Source organism: Diaporthe citri, assembly GCF_014595645.1.
Source record: "Diaporthe citri strain NFHF-8-4 chromosome Unknown scaffold_3, whole genome shotgun sequence".
In the NCBI taxonomy this organism is placed as follows: Eukaryota; Fungi; Ascomycota; class Sordariomycetes; order Diaporthales; family Diaporthaceae; genus Diaporthe; species Diaporthe citri.
In genome coordinates, this window is record NW_025064848.1 from 4,473,791 (window position 1) to 4,493,639 (window position 19,849).

General features: G+C 54.6%; 3 protein-coding genes across 3 annotated transcripts; 2 read left to right on the forward strand and 1 right to left on the reverse strand.

The window, feature by feature from the left end:
• Positions 1-235: 235 nt before the first annotated feature.
• INS49_008792 (uncharacterized protein) lies at positions 236-1,715 on the forward strand (the record flags this gene model as incomplete). The annotated part of the gene is made up of 3 exons (XM_043169531.1): positions 236-421; positions 752-1,196; positions 1,258-1,715. 3 exons carry the CDS (start codon positions 236-238, stop codon positions 1,713-1,715), a joined length of 1,089 nt encoding a protein of 362 aa, XP_043027211.1.
• Positions 1,716-2,700: 985 nt separating this feature from the next.
• INS49_008793 (uncharacterized protein) lies at positions 2,701-3,645 on the forward strand (the record flags this gene model as incomplete). The annotated part of the gene is made up of 1 exon (XM_043169532.1): positions 2,701-3,645. The coding sequence occupies one exon, from the start codon at positions 2,701-2,703 to the stop codon at positions 3,643-3,645; it is 945 nt and encodes a 314-aa protein (XP_043027212.1).
• Positions 3,646-3,806: 161 nt separating this feature from the next.
• Positions 3,807-18,617, reverse strand: INS49_008794 (uncharacterized protein; the record flags this gene model as incomplete). The annotated part of the gene is made up of 4 exons (XM_043169533.1): positions 3,807-3,941; positions 4,014-12,279; positions 12,333-16,934; positions 17,122-18,617. The coding sequence occupies 4 exons, from the start codon at positions 18,615-18,617 to the stop codon at positions 3,807-3,809; spliced, it is 14,499 nt and encodes a 4,832-aa protein (XP_043027213.1).
• Between the last annotated feature and the right edge of the window lie 1,232 nt (positions 18,618-19,849).

A 19,849-nucleotide genomic window follows, 5' to 3' on the forward strand; every position in this document is an offset into this window, starting at 1 on the left:
ACCATCTGTTGTTGCAGCAGCTCCCTTCCTTCACCACCTCCCATCCCGAACCATCCCACTTCCACCTGGGCCACCCACTTGCAATCTTTTCATCTGCAACGCTCTTTCACTTCCACCCTGCCTCACCATCGCACTATTCTTGATCTGCTCAGAAGCATCTTTCTCTCGTTTCGTCAGTCTCTGGCCAGTGCCATCGTTCTTGACACCACACTTCTCTCAAACGACCAACATCACAATGTTTTCTTCCACGGTCCTCGCCTTCACCTTGCTGGCGACCCTTGTCGCCGGACAGGGCGTTACCTCTGCCATGTCTCCTGAGGCAAGCCCACCAGCTAGCTGTGTTGCATCCTATCCCGGTACCTTCGAGATCACGGTTGCGAAGGTCGAGGGTGCCGTGAAGCGTGATACCAACGCCATTGCCGTAAGTTCACTCCCGGGATGGGCAGTTCCCTGCACGCCTCACCTTCTCTTCGTCCTTGTCGTTTGTCGTTTGTCCCACAGGTGAGGGAAGCACAGCACAGCACATTTCACACCGCAGCCCAGCGCCCGCCTGCCTCGCCAAGATAGCTCCCCTCTTTCTCATGGTGGCTGCCATGCCGCTTGGCTGCTTCCAGATGAATCCCAGCCAGTTTGCTGTTGTCCTCCTGCTTGCTTTCTTTCCTTGCTGTGTCGTGCTGCCCTTGGTGGCGTGGGCCCCGCCGCCAAGTGGCAACCATCCCGGCCAAGTGATGTGGCTGACCGTTTCGAACAGAAGCGCAATGACTGCTCCACCGACGGCATTCTGGTTGCTACCCTCGAGAACGGAGTCCTCAAGGACTCTCAGTCCCGCACCGGTTACATCGCCGCAAACTACCAGTTCCAGTTTGACCAGCCTGCCCAGACTGGCGCTATCTTCACTGCTGGTTTCTCCGCGTGTGGAAACGGCTCCCTCGCGCTCGGCGGCTCGGCTGTTTTCTATGAGTGTGCGAGCGGCGACTTTTTCAACCTCTACGACCGCTCTTGGGCACCTCAGTGTTCTCCCGTTGAGATCCTCATCATGGAGTGTGGTGGCAACGCCGGCGAGGCTGGTGATGGACAGGTCGTCGGAACGGAGATCGTGACCACAACTATCGTCTCCGCCCTCAGCGACGGACAGCCCCAAGTTCGAACGACCACGACTGGAGTCCCGCTTTGCCAGGTCTCTCAGATCGCGGACGGTAAGTTGAATTCGAACCAGTCTCCCGGTCTTGTCGGATCACTTGCTGACGACAACCCAAGGCCAGCTCCAGGTCGGCACCACACCGTGTGCTAGCATCACCACGACGCCTGTGGCGACATCGACCCCAGTGCCCGTGTCGCAGCAGTCTGACGGCCAAATCCAGGTTACCCCTCCCGCTTCCGTTCCTACTGTGACGAACGCCCCGGCGCCACCTGAGGTAACCCCCTCTGCTCCTGCTGGCAGTGCCCCCGCTGGCAGTGCCCCCGCCGGCAGTGCCCCCGCCGGCAGCGCACCCGCCGAGTCGGGCAGCAGTGTCGCCCTGCCTTCCGAGACCCAGCCCGCATCGCCTGGCACCACGCTATCCACCACCGCCTCCTCGGGAGGTGGAGCTTCCGGCACGTCCCCGGCCTCGAGCCCGGCCACTTCTGCCCCGGCGACCGGCGGCGGTGCCACTGTCCGGGCGGCTTCCATGGGCGCCCTCGTCATCGGCGTCATTGGCGCTGTTGCGTTCCTCTAGGCGATGCTCCCCCGCCACTTTCTCACCATTTGCATTCAACCCGGATTTGAGCTTGCATTCCCAGCTCCTCGAACAATTGCGACAACACATGCAGGGCTATGCTCCCAGTGCGGATGCGATGACGGCCCTCGCTGGCTGCCGTTGCTGTCCTGCAGGGACTTGCAAGCTGCTTTGGTCCAGGAAGGAGTTGGCTGTCGGAAAGGCTGCATTTCGCTTTCGGGTCAATGAAAGCATAGTTCAACGACGACCACCTGGTTTCGGTGGCATGTAATGATTTCTCAGGGTCGCGTTTCTGTTTCTCTGCATTTGGACACGCATATGGGGTTCATGGTTTTAATACCCGTCCACTGTTTCGGACTTTAGTTCCAGGGTGAGATCGGAAATGACTGAACGCCATCGCATCGCAGGGCATGGTGACCCCCCATAATGACGGGGTTGGGAAGGTCGTGGGACGTCGGCTGGCTGAGGATGCTGCTCTTGGTTGAGGGGCGTCTTCCTGCTCTGGCATCGCATCTTGCGGTGGTTTGAGCCCGGACTCGGCTGCTTTGTCTCCCACAGGGTCGTAATAGAGGGTACATGCCCCTGTACATAGGCCAGGCCGAACAAAGAAACACATCAAGTGCACAAATCAGCCTGCCTGGTCCTGATTGTGAATGGTCAGCATCGTGATGCTTGTGGTGATGAAAACGACTGAGAGCAACATGATGGTGGTGTTTGTGCTGAGCAACGCGTGCTCGAGATTCACAAGCTGCAAACAGTTACACCTCTGTGGAAGTTATCTTACGTAAGTCGTCGGTCGACTGCCTGCCGCAAAGTGGCCATACCAGCGGCTGGCCACTAATCGTTGCCGGCCGGCAGAGTCACAAGCACTTGCTCCCCATCACCACTTGGAAGTCCCTCGGTGTTTGTCCTACGGTCTCAATCCTGATCATCCCCCTTGGCTGTGGCCCAGCTCTCCTTTGCTTTGTCCTCTACACCAGCCAAAATGGCCGAATACTGGAAGTCCACCCCCAGATACTGGTGCAAGCACTGCTCCGTCTACGTCCGCGACACCAAACTCGAGAAGCAGAACCACGAGGCAACCGCGAAGCATCAAGGCGCCGTCAAGCGTGCCCTGCGGGACCTACACCGGGGCCACGAGCGGGAAGAGAGGGAGAAGGAGCGCGCCAAGAGGGAGATCGAGCGTCTCAACGGTGTCGTCTCCTCAGATGGCTCAGGATCTACGTCGACGCATGCTGGCCCTTCCTCAAGATCGAGGCCCGGGGCCGGGGCGGGAGCCAGTTCCGGAGGAGGAGCAGGTGGAGGCGGCCCGCTGTCGGAAACAGAGCGCAAGCGCCAGGCCGAGCAGCTCGACTCACTCGGAGTCAGCCTCCCCGACGAGTTCAGGAAGGACCTGGCCATGGCGGGCGACTGGCAGGTGACGTCCACCACGATCGTCACCGACCCGCCAGCGGACGGGGACACACCGGGCGCTTCGGCACGCGGCGTACACAAGCGCGAGCGCACAGACGAGGAGATTGAAGAGGAGAATGCTATCAAGGGGCTCTTCAAGAAGCCAAGACGCTGGGGCCGGGACTCCAGGACGGCCGCAGGGGATGGTGACAATGCAGAGCTGGATGCCTTACTAAGTGGGGGCCTTGTCGTCAAGAAGCAGGAAGAAGACACGGTGAAGAAAGAAGAGCATGTTGAGCCTACGGCTGAAACTGCGGCGGTCAAACAAGAAGATCCGGAGCCTTCTATGGTCAAGAAGGAGCCATCAGAGGAAGGCGTGCCGCCACTGGCAGAGGTCCCGACAGATCCCAGCCCGAAGGCCGAGAAGCCTGCTCTCAAGACAGAGGAGGGCGCCAGCGCGGTCGAGTCGTCAGAAGCTCAAGACGTACCCGCGGTGACGTTCAAGAAGCGGAAACCGAAGAACATACGGCAGAAGTGATGCACTTGCGACTTTCCATCTACAGCCGTTCATAATAAAACATGCAGTGATACCCCGGGGGATCTCCAAAAATACATGCCGTTCTATCGCCTTATGTACCCGTTAAGGTTTCCGTACATAATTAGCCACACCAAGTCTATTCCGTGAACGATGATAAATGTTTATGTGCTCAACATGCCCACAATCATTCCCACCAGATCCTCTGCGCCATGTTTACCCAACTTCCCTTGGGCACCAAATACCCCGATGTCCATCGCACCCTTGTCTTGTAACGACGCCTCGATATCAACCGCGTCCTGATGCGTCACTGTCAGTCCATGCAACGATCACCAAAACGAAAATCCAAGGGCGAGGGGAATCAAACTCACCGGAAACGCGTCCCTAACAGCATTGTTCTCGAGCCATGACACCTGCCTCGGGTCAAATGCAGTGCTCTCGTCCACCACGCTCGATGTGGCCTCGTCAAAACGGAGGGCCTCAAGCTCAACCCCACCCTCGTCTTTGCTCTTGGAAGACTCGTCCTCAGGCAGGCTCAAGAAGTTCACAAACGACTCGACCACGACACCAGTCCAATCCTTAATCTCCCACAGCCCAGCGTTCACATTCTCTGGCCTCGACACCTCGAGTATGTCTCGCTGGATGGCGCTCGCGACCTCGGAAATGTCGAAGACTCGTGCGGCTCTGACTCGCAGAGGTACGAGGCAAAGGGTGGGGAATGGCAGTTCCTGCTCGGTGCCTCTGTTGGCGATGTAGACACCGAATACGACATCGTTGCATCCTGAAAGTGTTGAAAGAACCCTGGCATATGCGGCAAGGAACACAGACTGGATGCTGATGCCGTGTTGTGAACATAGAGCTTTAAGCCTGCCCATGTTACTGACAGCTGCGCGTCTAAAGAAGCTGACGCGCTCTTCTGTCGGCGTGCTCTTGGAACTTGGTAGGCGTAATGAGACGGCTTCAGCCCCATCAAGATACTGCGTCCAGAAGGCTCTTCTGCTTGCTCGTGATTGCTCGTCCAGTGAGGAAGAGACGAGCCTTCTCCATGAGGCGAGTCTGTTCACGGACTCCTCTAACTCGATCCCCTCACCGAGGAGTCTCTTGAAGCGTCCCATGATCAGCGGCAAGCTTACGCCGTCGTATAGCGCATGATGAATCTTGAGACGTATCACCCAGCTCCCCACACCGTCTGACTGAAGTTCAAGTGACACGAACGGATTCTCCGTTTGTGGACTCTCTAGCAGGATCACCTGAAGCATCGGCGTGCTGCGGTGGCCAGTGGAGATGAAGATTGTTCTCAGGGCCGGTGTCTGCCTAATAACACCGATCCATGTAGACTTGATGGTATCTCGGTCAGCAATGCCAGACAGTCGGTACCGGAATTCAGGGAAGAACACGGCCCCTTGGGTGTTCTGCCAGACGCTAAGCATGTGCGTCTGCATAGCTGTGGCGGGCAATACCTTCTGCACCTCGCTTGCATTTATGCCTGCTGATTGGAGCACATCATTCGGAATGATATCCTCGGACGGTCCTTTCAACGTTTGCGGCGCGATTTGGCTTTGAGGATCCTTCATTGGCGAGGACGTTGAGTTTGTGTTGGAAAACCTCGTGGCCATCTCACTGATCGAGGTGGCCTGTATCATGTCCCGCACACTGGCTTGAATTCCCTGCTGGCGGAGTGCTGAGCTGACCTTAATCGCGCTGATGGAGTCGAGACCGAGGTGATAGAGGTTGTGACTCTTCCGAATTGACGCTTGATCAATGCCAGACATGCTGGCGAGGACCTGTCGGATTCTCTCCTCCACACCTGACCACTCGCCGTCTTCGCGCACATCTCGCGACTGCTTCAGCTCTGGCTCCCGCTCTGAAACTGTCGGCCTCTGCGGTTGGAACGCAGGCAGGCCACAGACCGACACCCCATAGTCGCTGAACTGCAGCACGTCTTTTTCGGATGAGTTGATCATGTATTGGAGAACATGCTCGAGCTCCTCCAAGAGATGACTTGTGCCACCAGTGGACAGATATCCATCATCACACGCTGTGCGCCATATAAGATTTTCTTCAGAAACTTCCATCTCCACACATACTGGATAATCAACGGCGGACGAGCTCTCGATTGATTTCATCAGCGGCTGCCTGGGCTCGGCTTGAGTTGTTCCTGTGGTCTTAACGCTGCTCTTCTGCATGATGAACAACGTATTGAACAGACTCGGCCGGCGATCCTGAATTAGTGCCTGGATCTTCCGCAGCGGGTAGTTCTGGAACTGGCTGACACCAGTCATGTTGTCCTGCATGTAACGCAGGAAAGCCGACACCGAACCGTGCAAGACCGCTCGTACTGGTACGGTATTCATCGTGGGGAACAGCATCGCCTCAGAAGCTTCAGTATCTCTGCCAGACAGAACGACGCCGAACGCCACGTCGAGACTCTGGGAGTGGGTTGCGAGAACAGTGGCCCAGCATGCTTGTGCAACAACTTGTTGGCTAATCGCATGACGCTTGCAAAATTCCTTGAGAGCAGAGGCTTTAACAGCAAGTGATGCCTCTGCTCTGTTGACGCGGGCCCCGGGCTCCTTCTGGCCATGGGGTGGAAACATCACAGGCACTGCTCCAGAGATATAGTCTGACCAGAAGTCCTTGGCCTCCTGTTTGAGGGACCTGATCGTCCCGTGCAAGCATTCGACATACGTCTCGCGAGGTGTGTAGCTTCCGTAGTAGGCGGATTCGAGATCTTTGTGTAGTAGCCCCAGTGACCAGCCGTCGTAAAGTGCATGGGCAACGGACAGTAGCATATATGTTCCATGGCTCGACGTGGCAAACATGACTTGAAGAAGGTCCGACTGCGCATGGCCTGCCTGAGCCGTCATCCGTGCCTGCTCCATCGCAGATGATAGGTTGTCTGGGAAGTCGACCTTGATGTCCCTGAATGCAGGCGGGCAGTTTTTCAAGACCACTTGCGCGTACGCAAAGTCGAATTCTGTGCCATCAACTTCGGTGAAAACAGTCCTCAGGATCGGTGAGTTCTTGACGACGGTGACCCAAGCAGTTTTGAGCCGTTGGACTTCGACCTGAGGTGCTAGCTCGAGAACATCATGGTTGAAGTACCGCTGAAAGCCTGACTGAACCATCTCTGAAACCATGGAATCTTGCAAGGGAGTCGGTGGCAGTACAAGCTCGACATCACTCAGGTCCCAGCCATGCCTCGTGAGGTGCGCCTTGAGGGGTATCGATGAGTCCTCGACATCCGAGGAATAACCGCTGTCGTGAGTTCCGTCACTTTTGTTCTCGTTGGCGTGAAGCATGTCCACGAAGTTTGCGATACTTTGGCCTCTGATCAGCTCGCTGTTGCTCAACATAATACCGGCTCTCCTGAGTCTTGCTGACAGCTTGATGGTGTCGATACTGTCAAGTCCAAGCTCCAGAAGTGTTGTGCTCTGGGTGATAGAGGACTCGTCTGCTTCGGCCAAGACCGTGATTTCTTTGCGGATCGTCTCAGCCTGAGGTGGCCATTCAACTGGGGGTGGGCCTGCCGTCGATGTTTTCGACAGAGGATGAGAAATTCCATCGTCCGAGTCCTCCCGTCCTTCTCGAGGCCTGTCGACAAACCCATCAGCGCTATCAGGAAATGCCGGACTGTTCAGGTCATGAGCAACAGCCCTCGCCATGGCTTCGAACTTGTCGATCATGCTTTCCAGGGCCTCCTCATCAGCGACACCTTTCTGTGTGACGATCAATACATGTACTGACTCATCCGGAAACAGAGTCGCCTCAAATGCAAGGGGATAGTCCGGGTTGATGTTTGACTCCACCTCAGTCCACAATCCCGCGCCTGCGCTGCCAGTGGAAGACGCTCGCTGAAACGAGAAGAGCGTATCAAAGATTGGGTTCCCTCCTGAGCACCATTTCTGCACGTCCCTCAGTGGTACGTGCTGGAATGGTAGTATTGCCGTGTTGAAATCATGGGAATTCCGGATCACAGAAGCCCACGTCTGCCTCCGCGTGACATGGTGATGAAACGGAACCGTGTTGAAAAGCGGCCCGATTGTCGCGTCAACATTTTCCAACTCCATTGAACGGCCTGATACGATGATGCCAAAGGTGACCCCAAAACCGCACAGTCGATGTAGTACCGAACTCCACAGAGCCTGTACAATGGCTTGCTGAGTCACACCCAGTGACTTCCGTATCTTATCAAGAGAATGAAACTCTATCCGACGCGAGACACAGAGATCGTGATCACTCGGGGTTGGTGATATATGAGGCAGCGGCTTCGACCTCACACCCTGCAAGTGCTTTGACCAGAATTCTCTGCAGAAAGAGAGACTTCTCAGCGGCCCGTGGAGGAGAGCATCGAGGAAACTCGGTGCATTGACTCTGCTGTCATCGCGGCCGTTGTAAAGCCTCGCGACCTCATCGATCATCAGGTCAAAGCTGCTGGCATCGTAGATTCCGTGGAAGATGTGTACCGCTAACAATCGCTTGCGGTTGCCACTAACTGCCAGCAACTGCAAAGGCGTCTCGACGTTCTGAATGTTACTGTCGATCCAAGACTGGCGCCGTTCAGCCAGCACCGTCTCAATGTCATCGCCCGACTCCAAGGGGACAACCTCCCATGGGATCCTCTGTGCCTTGGTGGCGACTTGCACGTGCCCATCTGTGGTTGACACAAATTTCGTGCGCAGAATCGCATTCTTTTGCACGAGACTTTGCCAGGCCGAATGTAGCTGCTTCCACTCGACGGTATCCGCCAGCTCGTAACGGAAAGTATTGAAGTACGCCCCCTCATTCCCATCAGTCCGTGATCGAGAGATCATACCGTGCTGTAGCGGCGAACATGGCGCCACATACTCCAAGTCTTCAGGATTGATGCCGAGTTTTCTGCACACAGAACCCTTGTGTCTATGTTGGCAGGCATCGATCGCCTGTGATGCCTCCAGCAGACCGGCCGAAGCCTCACTCGTTCTCTGCAAGGATTGCAGAGCGTAGGCTAGATCTGCAACCACAGGGTTCTTCAAGACCACAGCGGCAGTGGCTCGACCGAAGCCTTCGAGCTTCAGCGCTCTCGTAAACTTCATAGCGGAAATTGAGTCGACGCCGAGCTCAAAGGTGCTTGTCGACGGCAAGATCGTCCCCTCTTGTACTCCATATGTGCTGCTCAGCGCTTTGCAGATTTTCTTGCCAGCCTCTCCAAGGTCGCCATTCGTGGCAGGAGACGGCCTCATAAGCTGTTCAGGGGAGAGATCATTAAATAGCTTCCTGAGTTCCTTGACCTCAGCTTTGTTGTTCGGTGACAGTGGAATGAAAGGCAACACTAAGACATATGTGGGAACCATATACCCCGGGAGCTTATCACGACATGCCCGCTTCACACTCTGGCTAAGTCTTTCCGCGTCATCTCCAACAATGATCTGCAGGTTTCTGGACTTTTGAGTTTGTCCTCGCGCCGTGACAACGAATGACACAAGTAAGTCTTTCTGTTGTTTCTCGTTGTGGATCACCAACGTCACAGCGTCAGTGATGTCTGAGATAGCAGCCCTGATGCAGTGATTGATTTCACCGATTTCAAGACGCTGGCCACGAAGTTTGACCTGGTCATCAGCTCGACCAAGGAAGTCAAAGCAGCCATCGTGGAGCACGCGAACCAAATCCCCGGTTCGATAAACTCGCTCCTTAAAAGCCGAGAGAGAGGGGAAGCGTTCGGCCGTGAGCTCCTCTCTGTTGAGGTAGCCTTTGCCAACAAGCTTGCCTGAGACGCAGAGCTCACCCACACCTCCCCGCAGCACAGGGATTTCCGTGTTCGGTCGGAAGACGTAAGAGCCTACATTTGCGAACTGTCTTCCGATATTTGATGACCGTCCATTAATCGGTACGCAGGGGTATGTGGTCACCCCAATAGTGGCCTCCGTCGGTCCATAGAAGTTATGGATGACGCGCTTCGGCCCCCAGACATCAAGGATCTCTTGTTTCAACTGCTCCCCGCCTGTGATGAAGACTCCTCTGCAAAGACTTGGAACGTCTTCGGGGTGCAACAAACGAGCCAGGCTGGGTGTGAGGTCAATGTGTGTGATCTCGAGTCGGGAGATCGTGCCTGCGAGATCTTCAAGGATCACGTCTCGAGGAGCAGCGATCAGAGTGATGCCGACGGACCATGTCCAATATTGCTCCAGAACAGAGACATCGAAGTGGTAGGATGCGAACTGAAGCCATTTGGAGCTTTCGTCCCAATGCCCCTCGAACAACTTCTGGAAGGCAAGCATCGCCTGCACTGCATTTTCGTGCGTGATTTCGCAACCCTTGGGGGTCCCTGTTGTACCAGAAGTATAGAGGCAGTAGCTCCTATCCCCCGGAACCAACGGGCGGGTGAGATCGGGTCCCGAAGCCTCGACCGCTGTCAGACTACTATGATCGATTGTGATGACCGGGACCTGAACTTTGAAATCAAGGTTCGTGCTTGTTGATTTCTCTGTCAACAGTACCGATGCCCCAGAATCTCTCATAATAAACTCTTTCCGAGACGATGGCGCCCCTGGATCCAGAGCAAGCAGCGCACAACCAGCCTTGAGGATCCCAAGCATCGCAAAGTGCGCTTCAGGGCTTTTGTCGAAGCAAATGGCGACAATATCGCCGGTTCTGACATGCTTGGACAGCATGTTGGCGACTCTATTGCCGTTCTGGTCCAGTTCTTTGTAAGTCCAGCTTTGAGATACTGGCCGGCTGCCATCAAAGCTCAAGACGAATTCCAGAGCGGTTCTCTCGGGATAACTTGCAGCGCTGGATTCCACAAAGCCGTGAAGAAAGGTTGTATCCGACACCAACTCAGGTTGTTCTGCGGGTGTGATAGCAAACAATTCCGGGTGATTTTTCAGCACGTCCACATCACGACCATCGGGGTGTTTCGCCAAGTCGCACAAGACCACATCAAACTGTTGCAGCAGGATTTCTGCCTGTTCCACAGGCAAGACATCATTGAAGAAGGTGATGCGGAGCTGCAAAGAGTCTCGCTCAGGCCCTATCTCAATGGACACTGGGTAGTCGACATTCGCTTTCTCGCTAATCACCGACCAAGACTTTGGTTTCTGCCCTGGTTCGTCAAACTTCTGGTAAACCAGAAGTGTGTCGAACAGCCTCGTGTTTGGATGACCAAGTAGCTTCTGAATCTCAGTCAATGGTGTCCTTTGGTGTCGCTGAAGTCCCGTATTGTACTCCATCATGGCTTGGAGAAGAATGCGATTTGAGGACGAATGCTGGGTTACGACAGGCAGAGTTGTGATGCAAGGAAACACCGCCTTGAGCGTCGCGTCAGAGTTCCTACCAGAGAGCACTGTTCCAAAGATCACGGACGGCTCTCCGATGTACGATGATAGAATCCTTAACCAAGCTGCTTGCGCCACCGCCTGGATTGTGAAGCCCCCATCCCTAGCAGCATCTGTCAAAGCTTCGAAGGACAGGGCGCATGATCTCCGTCTCACCGAGATGCTCCGGTGTTCCTCTCTAAGCGGTGTCATGATCGGGAATTTGTTGACGACGGCCTCAGGTGCCCGCTTCGTCCAGAACTCGGGAGCATCTTCCCTGCCTCTTTGCGCTTCTGTCATAATCTCTTTCACAACAGAGGCGAGTCCTGTCCCAGTTTTGAGTGGCTCATCATCGATTGTTGCCTGTAAATCACACAGCATCTTCTGAAGTGAGAAAGCATCGTAAATCGCATGATGGATTGCAAGGTGCATTTCGACTCCCTCGCTGCCCGGCAGGATAGTAACACTCCACGGAGGCTCCTGCAGGTTTCCAAGCGCACTCTGCGAAGCTGCTAGCTGCCACTCCAGCAGTTTGAAGTCACTGGAATCGATGTGAACATTGATCCGGAGCTTCTTTCCGTCCGGAATGTACTGAAGCGTGGCGAGTGATACATCCCTATGATTTATTGGAATGAATCCAGATCGCAGGATTGGATGAGAATCAACCAGCTTCCTCAAGCCATTCGTAATTTTGGAGACGCTCACACGTTCCTCAAAACGAAAGCTTATGAAATTGAAGTAATCTTTGCCGTTTGAATTAGTGAACTGGGTGAGCATTGCCATCTGAAGAGGCGTGCATGGAAGAACGGCTTCAACAGACTCCCAACTGGAGACACTGTCGTTCAGCAAGCCCTTCGCCGCCTGCTCAAAAGCAGCCATGTCATACTCAACAGAGCTGCCGCCGGTGGACTGTTGTGCTGATATCTTTGCTGCCAGACTCGAGCACGTTGGATTCTCCAGTACATCCGTTGCTGTGGCTTCGGGGTAGCCAGCCTTGCGCAACAATGCTGCCACCTGAACTGCATTGATGCTGTCTAGTCCAAGTTGGAAGATGGTCATGTGTCGGCTGATGCTGGTCGCTTTGGACTTTGAAATATCCGAGAAAACATCCCGGACGGTCTTTTCGGAGTCAGACCATCCCTCTTGTGTGACCGTGTCCAAAAGGTTGCTCTCGTCACTGGTTCTTGATACATGGACGAGGCCAAGCCTGTCCAACCTTTCTTGAAGTGGCGAAGGCAATGACTGCCTGGATACAAGATGTGACGAGGGAAATTCCAAGAGAGTTGAGATTATATGCGAAAGTGTATCATGTATGAACAGAACAACGGTATCAGAGAGATAAGAACTGGAAAATGTCAGCAATTACCCTCCCAAGAGCCTTACACAAACCAAACTCACCGATCAAAATGTAGCTTGACTTCCAATGCCCGATAGTCACTTCCCAGGATCGGAGTCACCTCACAGATTAGGGGGAAGTCCATCTCCCCATCGTCCCTTTCCAGAGTCCAGACGCTCTCATCCAGCTTCTTTGGGGTCTGCTGTGACAGCAATAGCGTATCGAACACACTCAAAGCCCTGGAGCACAATGCTTGAATGCGTCGTAATGGCGTGAATTGATACTGGAGAAGCTCCGGGTTAAGACTCTGAAAGAAGTTGAGGAGGTCGATGTTCCTCCTTTGGTCGTGGAGCTGGACACGCGCTGGAATGGTATTGAAACACGGTGCAACGAGCTCGTCTACTCTCTCGACCATGCTGGTGCGGCCGTTGACAACATTGCCGAAACAAACATCGTCAGATTCCTGTATGATTCCGAGCAGGCTACTCCAGGCCGCTTGCAAGAAGGATAATAGAGACACATTGAGCATCCCCAAGCGATGTTCGATTGTGGAAAGAGGCAGGTCCAGAACTTTTGTCATGGTGCCACGAGCACTGTCCTTCTCCGATGATTGTGGTAATGTTTTCGGCTTCAGTCCTCCCAAGTGTGTTTTCCAAAACTCGTCGATTGATTTAGGTAGAGCCAAGACCTCCCGCAAGAAAGGCTGATACGAGGGAGGCTGGGGTAGCTCAGAACCAGCCGCGGTCTGCTCGATCTCCTCGAGGAGGCGTGACATCGCCACCCCGTCATACATGGCATGGTGACAGATGAAGGATAAATAGGTAAGTGTGCCTTGCCCAATAATTGCCAAAGACACCGGTGGTACACCGGAATCTATGGGATTGGGCAAAGTTGCCGCGTGTCTGCTGATTGACTCATCAAGCGACGTGGCGTCTGCATCGAACGTGAGCCAGTCAGGTTCCCAGGTCTTGAGGACACACTGTGCAATGACATGATCTCGGTCGTCAGTGCTGTAAAAGCTGGTCCTCAAGATCGCATGTCTTTGAAACATCGCCTTCCAGTAGTTGCGCATTTTCGTAGAGTCGGTGTTGAGACGGAACAGCATCTTATTGAGGTATGACGCATCGCTGGCCGCAGATGCCAACATCGCCTCTTGCAGGGGTGTGCATGGCAAGATCATTTCGACCTCGAGTTTCTTCGAACGAGCACATCTTCGGATTGTTTCCCAGAACTCTGGCGGGAATATGTCCAGATGATCCTCACTTTGGACAGTCTCTACTGCCCCTCCGGCAAGTAGCGCAGCAAGCTTCGCTGTGGAAGTATTCTGCAAGATAATCGAGATGGGTAACCTTTGGGAGAAGGCAGCCTGCAATTCTTTCGCGACTGAGATTGCCGATATGGAATCCAACCCCAAGCTGGTGAGTGGTGTCCACCTTCCGACATCCTGGGGCCGCACGCCTAGAGCAGTGGCCACCAAACTGGCAATCTTGCGTTCGTCTTCAGACCAGTCGACATCCTCGTCTCCGCTCTCAGAAATTACACTGAAATATTCCAAATTATTGGTGTCCAATTTGCTGAAAAGGCTGCTCAATCTGCTTTTGTCAATCTTGCCAGAGGAGGTCATCGGGATTGTCGAGATGGGAATGAGGTAGGATGGAGTCATGTAGCTTGGGAGTCGGGATTGCAGGGTACTGTAGATCGACTCATTCATCTTCACTGTGCCTTTCCCAGCGGTGAGGATTCTGAATTTGTCTCCTTGTGCTGAGCGCGGAACATAGAAGCAAGCCAATTGCTGTCCACTATTGACCAGTATTGCTGTGCAATTGGAGACTTCGTTCGACAGAGCGACTGTCGCACTGACTTCCCCAAGCTCTACCCGCTGGCCACGGAGCTTGACTTGGTCATCGATCCGTCCAACGATCAGCAGCGACCCATCAGCGAGCATGCGACCGATATCGCCAGATCGATAGATACGGCCACACCTTGGGTGGTCAATGAATTTATCTTTTGTGACCCCGGGCATATTCAGGTACCCGGCGACGACCTGGTCGCCGCCGAAGCAGAATTCGCCCACACAGCCTATTGGAAGAAGGTCCAGGCCGTCATGAGCAACAACAAAAGCGGATGTGTTTTCAAGAGTGTGACCGAGATGTCGTATTTGATCTTCTGGGGACATCTTCTTCACGGAGCAGATATTGGTTGTCTCTGATGGGCCATAACCTTGATAGAGCTTACCCATCCAGTTTCTTGCGACCTCGCCGGTCATAGGCTCTCCCGAAGTGACGAGGAGCTCGGCCTTGGGCACATTGTTGGGGTTGACCAGAGACGCCACAGTTGGTGTCATGCTGAGATGTGTCACATCCATGGCTCGGATTGACTGCTCGATGTCGGCAAAGAGGACGTCATTAGTCGCAGCACAGAGGCACATTCCACGGGTCAGGGCGAAGAATATCTCAAAGACCGAAACATCAAACGCTTGGGAGCAGGCCTGGAGCATGCGCGAGTTGTCTTTGACAGGGTATATCTTGGACAGGACGTCCAGGTTGCTCGTGATATTGAGCTGCGTCACGGAAACTCCCTTGGGCACACCCGTGCTTCCTGATGTGTAAATGATGTTGGCTATTCTCGACGGGCACTCAGGGGTGTTGAGATTGTTCCCGTCATAACCGTCAATCTCTGCCTCGACAATATTGACAAAAACGCATTCGTGGCGGGTGGAAATTTCGCGTTGAACGATTCTGTCGGACAAGCAAAGTCGTACATTTGCCTGCTCCAGAATCCCCAGAATCCTCGACCACGGTGTGCTTGGAAGAAGAGGCAGATACGCACAGCCTGCTTTCAGAATCCCCAGGATACTAGCATACAACATGGTCGACTTCTCCATTATGATGGCCACAGCAGCTCCTTCTGTTGCTCCCGAGAATTGGATATGTCGTGCGATCTTATTTGCCAGAATGTTTAACTCCGAATATGAGACATATTTCAGGTCAGCGCTGCCATTCTCGAAAGAGTCGGCAAAACAGAGCGCTGGCTCCCCATGTACTCTGGCCGCCATGCTCTCAAACGATGCCGCCAGGTCGGCACAGCCCTTGAAAGATGTGAATGCTCGGTTATGCTGCGACAGCAGCTTGTCTGTGAAGCATTTGAAAATTGACGTAGTTTCGGAGCCAATATTGCAAATGATATGGCCAAGGACGCAATCGAACTGGCGCAGGAGCAACTTCACGTAGTCATGGTTGAAGGCATTGCTATGATGCGTAACACGAAGTCGGAAATCCTCGTCGACGGGTTCAATCTCGACCAGTAAATTCGTCTCAAGATGATCTTGATGGGCGACTTCTTTGACATTCCCATGCTCCTGGCCAGCCGACCGACTGTGAAGAGATTCCTGGTAGACATATAACACATCATAGAGAGGCTCTCCTGGCATTAAGCCAGCAGCCTTCTTGATCTCGGCAAGTGGCAACGTGCAATGGGCAAGGCTTTCCCGATTTGACATGTGAATGCTCTCGACAAGCTCTCTGATGGTCCGCATTTGTTTGATCCTGGATCTATGAGGGATGGTCGTGAGACATGGGCCCATCACGTTCTCAACATCCTGGATGGGAATGGTTCGACCCGAGGTGACGTTGCCGATCACGACGTCTTCGCTTCCTAGGATGTGTCCCCAGAGCCAGAGCACGCATGCCTGGAAAAGGACTTGTGCGCTGACATCAAGCTGTGCCGAAGCAGTCTCGATGGCGGGGCCCTTTGTTCCCAAGATGTGCTCAGCGGAGAGTATCTGGCCTTTCATCTCTTTCTTCGCCAGCAACTGTGGCATTGGGCTCGGTTGATAACCCAACAAGTGTCCCGCCCAGTAGGCACGTGCGGCATCGGCGTCATGGAGAAAATCAGTAGACTGATAATGATCCGAAACAAGGCGAAATGAAGGTCGTCCATTGATATGGCCACCCTTTTCGAGGACGTTGAGGTCGGCCAAGAGTATGTCGAATGACCAGCCGTCGTAAAGAGCATGATGGATCTGGAGCAGAACGCTGGTCTTGCGCGGCTGGTCGCTCTGAATTTGTACGAAAAAAGGCCTGGCCAGACCAGCCTCGTCAAGTCGAAAACTCCTGCCCAGATTCTCGACAGCGCAGACCTGGCTGGCATGAAGCTCTTTCCATATGACTTGCTTGTACGTGCCACTTGTTGAAACAAACCCTGTACGCAGGATCTCGTTGTGCTCAGCAAGCTGTCGGAACCATGACGCGATCGTCTCAACAGCATGATCGCCGAGGATTTGAAGCTCAATCCAGTTACAGTAGGCCTCACTGTCACTCAAAGTTTCTGCCAACATCGACACTTGCGTTGGTGTACAGGGCAAAACAGCATCGACGGCGCCAAGACTTCCTGCTAGCTCCGGAGTTCCGTTCAAAAACTCCCTCAGGCTCGCAGGAGTTTTCAAGCCCGGGGACTGGTCGTAAAATTCAACAGCACTATCAGCTCGACTCCTCTCCCGCAGCGTGCGTGACCGCAGGTCTGAAAGAGTGTTGGATTTCAGTACATCAATAGCAGTAACAGCAAAGCCGGCCCGACGAAGACAAGACGCCAGCTTGATGGCTGCGAGGGAGTCTACACCTGCGGCAGAAAGGATGGAAGATGACTGCAACTTAATGCCCATGGCGCTATGGGCGATTTGAGCCATCTCGCGTTCCACATCATCGCTGTACCCACTCATTGATGCAGTAGTGGCGCTATTTCTCGTCTCATAATCCATCTTGAGTTGCTTCCGATCAACCTTTCCCGAAGGCAAACGCGGGAAAGCCTTTTGGAGGACAAAATCTCCTGGTACCAATGAATGCGGGTAGCCACTTCCGGCATGTTCGCAACAGATCCTCTGTGAAAGATTCTTCTGAGCCATCTTGCTCACAGAACACCACGATGATGCCTCGTATGACCGATGCTACCGCGCCACGGCATTCTGATGTTTTGAGAACAGCTTGTTCAATCTCGCCAAGCTCGATCCTCTGACCACGGAGTTTGACTTGGCCATCCGAGATGCGACCAAAACACTCGATGGTGCCGTTCTGGAGCATGCGGGCCTTGTCGCCTGTACGGTAAAGGCGGCCATGAGGGGTCTCAATAAATACTCGTGAAGTTTGCTCTGCCCTATTGATATAGCCTACTGCGGTCTGATTGCCGCCAACAGCTAGCTCACCCATCTCGCCGATCGGCACCACCTTGAAATCTCCGGAGCTATCATCGGGAAGAGGCTCGAGAACGAATGTAGATGCGGTGTCGAGGGGAAAGCCGACGTTGTGGGGAGACGAGGACGCGTCGCAAGACGGCTGGAGGGTGCAGTGGATGGTGGCTTCAGTTGGGCCGTACATGGCCCAGAGAATGCTAGGCTTCTTCTCATCTCCTCCAAATTCCTTGATGACAGGAACTGTCAACATCTCTCCTATCGTCAAGAGCAGGCGAAGCCCAGGGGCGTTGTCCCGGCTCCTCAGAAGGCTACCGGCCACCGTCGGTGTGAGTTCACATGCGTCTACCTGCATATCCCTCAAAACGGCGGGCAGGTCGTTCAGCATGTCTGCCCTGCTGCAGCATACGAGGGTGGCGCCTCGGAAGAAGGGGAAGAAGATTTCGAAGACCGAGACATCAAATGTCGGGGCGGCGAACTGCAGAAATCTGGAGAATGTTGGAATATGGCGGTCATGAGCCAGAAGGGCTTGTGTCGCGGCGGAGTGCGAGATGCCGACTCCTTTAGGTGTCCCTGTGGAACCAGAGGTGTACATGACATAGGCGAGGCTATCCGGTAAAGCTTCTCGCAACACGCTACTGTAACGCCTTGGCTCATCCTGAGCTTCGTCGCCGTCGACCACCAACACCATCACATCAGGCCCGAGGAAATCGACCTTGGGACGTAAAGCCGTAGAAGTAACGATGACCCTAGCGTCGACATCCCCCACGATGAATCTGACCCGTTCAGCAGGCGCATCGAGGTTCAGAGGGCAGAAAGCCGCCCCAGCTCTCAAAGTAGCGAGCTGCGATATATACAACACAGGACTCTGTGGTAGGAGCAGCGGGACGACAATTTGGCCAGGGCCCTGGCGGCTCGCAAGGGCATCCGCTATCCTCCTCGCCAGCACCTCAGCTTGGCTGTGAAGCTCCGGATATGAGAGTCTCGTGCGGGCGCCGTCAGGTGCCCGGTAGTCGAGGGCGAGCCCAGGGGTCGAGCTGTCACGGACAAGTTCATGGAGGAGTGAAGGGCCAAGGAGTCTCTTGGGATTTGGGTTGAGGATGGACAGTGATGGGGCGTGGGAGGCCATCATCTTTGTGGTGTCAGGAAGATCTTGTCCATCCATGGTCGGTGAGAGGGCAGGATATTAAGCAGGCGAGGCACGGCTGATGTCCGGGCAAGTGCCTGGGCGCTGGACAAGATCGCGTGTTCTGAGAGCGTCATCGACATCACGACGAGGCAGGCGAGGTGGCTGAGAGAAACGGAGCGTCGACCTGCAAGGCTGGGGGGAGGACGGGCTGGCTGGGACAAACGGAGACGAAACTGAAGGGGTTTGCGAGTCCCACTGTTTCTGGTGATGCCCAGGTATCAGGTATCACGGGATACCTTGGTAGTCAACACGGCGGACCAGGTATGGAAGTGGGTGCTGGATGTACTGTGGTATCGAGCTGTTGGACTGGGAGGCACTTGCAGTAGTCAGGGTCACGTCGACACCACCAACTCGGTGGGCTCTGGAGTCCTACGGGGCTGATTGGGCTCGTATGACCGAGGGAGGTGTGGGTACAGCAGGTAGCACCGGTTCGGCTGGCGTGGGAGGCTGGAGCGTGGAGGTTTCGCGCAGGAGTGGTGACGCTGCAGGGTCTCCGAGACGTCTGTCCGTCTGATGCTTGTCCGACGTCTAGTGCGGGATCTGGCGCATGCGTGCCCATGCGTGCCCCGGATGAGGGTGTCGAGAGGGAACGCGTGTGATTTGAAATCCTCGGCGTGTGATTCGCTTGTCGGGGTCCGTTTCTCGATTCTCCTGTGCTGTTTCGTGTGACTTGTACGGTGGTCTCGCTTGTTGGGAACAAAAAAAGCATAGACAGCCTAGTGTCGCGAGGCAGACGGTTCCAACTTTTGGCGAGGTTGTCAAGGGTGGCCGGAGGGGAGTGGGGGGCCTATGAGGATCAAGACAATGGTCATCACGGTGGGCTGTGTGGCCTGGGTGAACGTTCAAGCGAGAAGTCCCAAGTCTGGGCTCCAAGGTACTATGCCCAGGTAAGTAGGTACCGAAATAATAGATTGCAATTCGCGATGTTGAGGTCAAGATACAGAGTGAGGTCCCGGTTCGATTGCGTCATCATTCGCTGACCGGCCCAGAGCAGTGAGGGAATGCCCACTTGCACCTGTCCAGGTGAGATGAGACTGTACCCTGGGAAGGAACGGCCACGGGCAGGCGGCGGGAAGCTGCCTTCTTTTCAGCGTGTGGAGCACCGTTCTTAGCGGCCGTCATCGGCTGCACGTATGCCTGCATCACTTGCCCTGTTGCATTGGAAACTGCTGCAGAACATCTCACGATGCGCATGGGTGCCGTGCCAG